Here is a 6359-nt window from a genome sequence, read left to right as displayed (position 1 = left end):
ATTATTGAGCACGTTCGTTATTATAGCGTTTGTTTAGCGTGATTGTTGAAGTTGAGTGTATCGGTAAAATTATATTCGGAAAGAATAAACCAGTTTTTATTAAGAAAGAACTTGTGTCGCTTAAGTTTCGTCGGAACGAAGTTATGGAAAATCAATTAACAAACGGAGACGTAACATGCTGTTTTAAGAAGATTAGCCTTCTGGTTCTCCAATTTTTTCTGAATGACAGTAAAATTAATTCAAGTTTAAAAAAGGAACGACCATAATAGTTGGCATAAAAATAAATAATTAATTCTTACCTTAAATGTGATTTGCAAATGTCTTAAATAAAGATGATAATAATTAAACTTCACTTACTTAATCTTTTTCACAACATAGTAATTGTTGTTCATGAAACTGATGATATAAACTGTGAGCCTGATGAGCCCTGGTATCCGGAATAAGGCCTTGTGGCAGTGGATAGAGCAGATATGGTATAGTTGACATATTTTTCTTGGCTTTAAGTCGCAAGTTCGTAGAATGGATGGTTGCATTGCATCCTGCCTGATTTTGTGTTTCGTGGATTACTTGTGGTTGTCACATGGAGCAGAGATATTTCGGTTTGGTAAGTTATGAAGAGAATATGCTTTGTATATGCAGTTTTGGCAATTTAAGAGATATGTTTGAAATTGAAAAAGAGCAATTTGTCTATTTCTTTTGTTGTTGTTTTTGAGTTAATCAAGATTTGACGGTAAAGTTTTGTAATTTATCCATGAAACACCAGACAATGAGTGTTTAGTTGAATTAATTGTACATGAAACACCAGACAATGAGTGTTTAGTTGAGTTAATTCTACATGAAACACCAGACAATGAGTGTTTAGTTGAGTTAATTGTACATGAAACACCAGACAAATATGTTTAGTTGTGTTAATTGTACAAGAAACACCAGACAAAGTGTTTAGTTGAGTTAATTGTACATGAAACACCAGACAAAGATGTTTAGTTGTGTTAATTGTACATGAAACACCAGACAAAGATGTTTAGTTGTGTTAATTGTACATGAAACACCAGACAATGAGTGTTTAGTTGTGTTAATTGTACATGAAACACCAGACCATGTACAATTAACTCAACTAAACACTCATTGTCTGGTGTTTTATGTATAATTAACACAACTAAACACTTTGTCTGGTGTTTCATGTACAATTAACACAACTAAACACTTTGTCTGGTGTTTCACGTACAATTAACACAACTAAACACTTTGTCTGGTGTTTCATGTACAATTAACACAACTAAACACTTTGTCTGGTGTTTCATGTACAAATAACACAACTAAACACTTTGTCTGGTGTTTCATGTACAATTAACACAACTAAACACTTTGCCTGGTTTTTCATGTACAATTAACTCACCTAAACACTTTGGTTTTTCATGTACAATTAACTCAACTAAACACTTAAAAACCAGACAAAGTGTTTAGTTGTGTTAATTGTACATGAAACACCAGACAGTGTTTAGTTGTGTTAATTGTACATGAAACACCAGACAAAGTGTTTAGTTGTGTTAATTGTACATGAAACACCAGACGAAGTATTTAGTTGCATTAATTGTACATGAAACACCAGATGAAGTATTTAGTTGCATTAATTGTACATGAAACACCAGACGAAGTGTTTGGTTGTGTTAATTGTACATGAAACACCAGACAATGAGTGTTTAGTTGTGTTAGTCAAACTTGTTAATTTCTCCTCTTCTGCATTTGTTTTCACATTAATATTTGATCCAGCCAAATCTTCGGACCTGTTGTTATGTAGCGGTAGTTTACCTGTATGCTATTCTTCCTCTAAACCAGGAATACCACATCTGTATGGCTTTTAACTAAATTTGTACTTTATTATTATCAAAGTCAAATGAGTGAGGAAAGACTATCCATCACCAGGGGACTAGACCTCCCTATTGCTAATTCAAACAAATTGTGTCCAGTGGAAGCTACTATCCATCTCCAGGGGACTAGACCTCCCTATTGCTAATTCAAACAAATTGTGTCCAGTGGAAGCTACTATCCATCTCCAGGGGACTAGACCTCCCTATTGCTAATTCAAACAAATTGTGTCCAGTGGAAGCTACTATCCATCTCCAGGGGACTAGACCTCCCTATTGCTAATTCAAACAAATTGTGTCCAGTGGAACCTACTATCCCAAGTTCAATTGGATATAATGTTACGGGTTTATCCGATTTTCTGCTGAGATGAAAAGGTTGCCTTGTCTTAAAGCACTGTCTCTTAGGGGTCAAAAGGTTAGCCAATGGAGACTGCCACTTTGAGGTCAAGGTCAAATAGATCTTTTTTTCAAGGGTATATGCCTTTGTACTATTAATAATCTGATAGAAGCAGCATATTCACTGCAGTACAACAGTTCATTAATTTCTCTCTTCATAAATAACAATAATGATGTACATATAACAATTTCTACAACTTGCTGTCCCTTTACTTAAAAAAGGTGAGGTTTCAAATGATTACACTCTATCAGTGTTGTTTCCAAGTTTAATGTTTCATCCGCTACATTTTTATTTCTCATCGTTGCATGTGGCAATATGACTTTTTTTTTAGATTAGTTGGTTCTCCTTATTTTATACAGAATAAATGGTAGTAACAATGCCTGAAAGTAGCACTGTCACAAGACAAAAGAAACTTTCTTTTGCTCTGTTTCTTTTAATTATCTTGGAATTTCTTTTTTCTTTGTCTTTTCAAACTGCTGACATGATCGAGAGTTTCAAGCAGAAATAAGCATTAAATACTGAAGAGAACTGAGGATGACACTAGTATGTTATCTTATCCACATCTTATGTGGAGTCTTAATGTCATGTTGGAGATTAGCATTAAATTCTTTCTTTCAATGATAGGTTTGCCAATGATTAACAGTAAATGTGACTATAGAAACAAGGCTTGGAAAATAACCATTAATTTTCAATACTATTATTCATATTCACTGTTTAAACTATCACCACCACGGATGTGAATTATCAAATACAGATTAGTGAAAATCTCAAGCAAGTGTGTAAGATAATACAAGACATACTATTAAAAAAACTAACATTTTTCATATACTGTACAATTTAAAGAACTAAGACTCTAATGATGGATTACTGTACAATATTTTACAGTTTGTTTACTATATACTGTTGTTAGAAGGTACAAATACAACAAATGTACTAGTCACTTGACATTACAAACCCTGTTTAAAATGTTATATTTATTTTATTTTATCAATGGGAATACTCTTTTCTTTCCAAATACCAGACTAGTAGTTTTATTTGAGTTATCTTTCAATATCTATACATTACATATAATAATAATAATAATCCAAATCCCTTTATACTCAATTTCACATTGCAAAAGAAATCCTTTCTTTATCACTCTTTTTAAAATTGAACACAAAACACCTCTTTCCTTGATCACCAAGAATGCATATTTTTTTAATGTAGATGTATAAACATTTAGTTCACAAAAAACTGAAGGTGTATAATTATGTTACACCCAGCAGTGACTAATATGAACTGTCTGTTAAAATAAGGAAGCACTCAGTAGCTGTGAACAGACCATTACCCTGTGTGTGTGTGCCAATTTCATATTCTCTTCCATTTGGAGAAAAACATAAATTGATTTAAAAACATGTTCTTGTGCTACTACATGTTAATTTTTTTAAGGTTTGAAAGAAGAAAAAAAAACTATTCATTCAAGTTCTTAAAAGCTGATTATCCACTAGCTAACAACGCACATGTAGTCCACTTATGTTTAAATCAGAAAAGTTTTCAAAATGAAATTCCATTTATGTCCCCCTTATTTAAATTAAATCATTGAATATGTATCAAACACTGATTCATGGCTAGCATGATTTATGTCAAAATGGACACAGGAGAAACATAATTTGTTACATCCTTAAGAAGATTTAATCAGTAGGGACTAAGCATGGCCTCTTAAAATTTTAGATAACAGAAAAGCTTACGTTGTCAACATGTTTGAGATTCAACAACCCCAAATATCTCTTTTCAGCACTGGATTTTAAAAGTTTTTTTTTTGACTAATATCTAAGTTTATCAACAGAAGAAATTGGTTTGGGACTCCCGAAAAAATAGGTTATATAATCAGGTTATATCATTTGATGGTGGTATGCGAGTCATGTATATACCATGTAAAATTTTCTACCAGTTCATACTGACACCAAATTATTACATTCAAAATATCCATGCAAACAAGGGCAATTTCCTATTACAAGTAACCACAAGCACTTTGTCCAAATAGGAAAACAACACCAAGAGCACATTTTTTTTTGCTGCCTTTAGACTTTGTCCTACAGGGAGAAAACAAGGTAGATAGAAACCACACGATCTTATCTCACAGCATTCCATCTGACAGATTATGGTGGAGGTACTCTTTCTACATGGGAGTCTGTACACTATACAAATAAAATACAGAAAGCCAAAAAATAATTTACTGTGTGTTGCTACTGAAAAAATAAAAACTTCTGCTAAACATAGTGATTACGCTGATTTACAAGTGTATGAAAAAAAAGTGTTGGCATAAAGCTTAACTAATTTAACTAACAGCTCTGCTGGTGGTCAGAAACATCTTTTGATTATTGAACCAAATACTCATACGTGTCACGAGCATCTTTTAAAAACAGAGAACCAAATCAGGAATTAGTACAGGTTTTTCTCATGCTCCTTTTACAAGAAATTTTCTTGATTGTTAATGGTATTAAAAAATTACCCAAGAGAACCTTAGTTCTCAAAAAACTTCTAAACAAACAAAATAAAAAATATATAATCTCATTTAATTTTTTTTCAATTTGATGATTTTATTTGACAAAACTGGAAGTATTTAAATGTTTAGTTATTATCAATGTCTAAAGAATAGGACTCTGTATAAGTTCTCAAAAGCTTCAATTTTCAGGAGAATGTGCTTGGTTTTCTCATGAAGTCCTGTATTAATATTTGCAAGTATTTAATCACTGGCTCAAAAGATTTCAGAGCTACTTACTTAATAAGACACTAGGGGAATGAAACAAGACTTCTGAAAACTACTACTTCTACCACATTATACCAGAACTCTAAAGTAAACTTTAACAGGGCAGAATTTGTAAAGGTTTGGATTATGCTTTATCACATGATTTAGAAAGAACAATATTTCAGAGTAAAATTTAAAAGAACACAGTTTATATCTATAAAAACTGTTTCTAGACAGACAACATTCATAATAAAAGTAAATATTGATAGATTTAAAATTAATGCTTTAAGCCATTTCAGTATAACTGAATTATGTCCATAAATAACCAGTAGTGTTTTAGTTACCAATATATTTTCCTCTAATCTTATCACGGATGAGGACACAGAATTTCAGACATGGTTTTACAGTCAGTTTACATTTACTTCCTATAAGCACTGTCCCAAAACAAAAGTAGTCATCACCAAATAATTTCAATCCATGCAAGTGCAACTTAAAACTTTGCTACTAAGAGGTCTTGATTCTCATCACACAAAAACTTTTGCCAGAGCATCGGCACCAGCACTAGCGATGTACGGCTTTGAAGGATGGAAAGCCACATCATAGATGGATTCATCAAATTTTTTTCTATGGGAAGTGATTTCTTGAACACAGGTCTTGTTGTCCATGTTCCAGAGCCGTATAGAACAGTCATGACCTGAAACACATGAAGCATCATTATTTCACAGTACACTACATATTGCACCATACATGGAATAACAGTCACTTTACAGTGGATACGGAGTTCAAGGCTTCAGACACAAACAAAAACTTCTCGGAAAATTAAGCAATATCAGGTCTTCCAGCAAAGATGACATTAGGAACTTCTGTTAAATCCCTAAAAGCTGATTTTAAAGATTGTGAGAATCTTTAGTTAAGAACTGATAGAAGCTAATCTTTACAAGAAGTTGCCTTTACAGAAAAATTATTTGTAAAAATTATTCTTTCCATGGTTTAAAAACTTCTATAGAAAGAATCAGAAAGTTGGAACTATTCTTTCCATGGTTTAAAAACTTCTCTAGAAAGAATAAGAATCTGTAAGTTGAAACTATTCTTTCCATGGTTTAAAAACTTCTCTAGAAAGAATCAGAATCTGTAAGTTGGAACTATTCTTTCCACAGTTTAAAAACTTCTCTAGAAAGAATCAGAATCTGCAAGTTGAAACTATTCTTTCCATGGTTTAAAAACTTCTATAGAAAGAATCAGAATCTGTAAGTTGGAACTATTCTTTCCACAGTTTAAAAACTTCTATAGAAAGAATCAGAATCTGTAAGTTGGAACTATTCTTTCCACAGTTTAAAAACTTCTATAGAAAGAATCAGAATCTGTAAGT

The 6359-nt window shown here is 32.2% G+C and overlaps 1 protein-coding gene across 1 annotated transcript in view; it reads right to left on the bottom strand.

Moving 5' to 3' along the window:
* Positions 1 to 4064: 4064 nt before the first annotated feature.
* Positions 4065 to 6359, bottom strand: part of LOC106476967 (striatin-3-like) — a 5113-nt gene continuing 2818 nt past the window's right edge. Inside the window, exon 2 of the mRNA XM_013937580.2 lies at positions 4065 to 5684. Within this exon, the coding sequence (XP_013793034.2) occupies positions 5515 to 5684 (170 nt within the window). The 3' untranslated portion in view covers positions 4065 to 5514. The remainder of the gene's footprint in view (positions 5685 to 6359) is intronic.

This window comes from Limulus polyphemus, unplaced genomic scaffold (genome assembly GCF_000517525.1).
Source record: "Limulus polyphemus unplaced genomic scaffold, Limulus_polyphemus-2.1.2 Scaffold12313, whole genome shotgun sequence".
In the NCBI taxonomy this organism is placed as follows: domain Eukaryota; kingdom Metazoa; phylum Arthropoda; class Merostomata; order Xiphosura; family Limulidae; genus Limulus; species Limulus polyphemus.
This window is presented reverse-complemented; position numbering and strand designations above follow the sequence as displayed.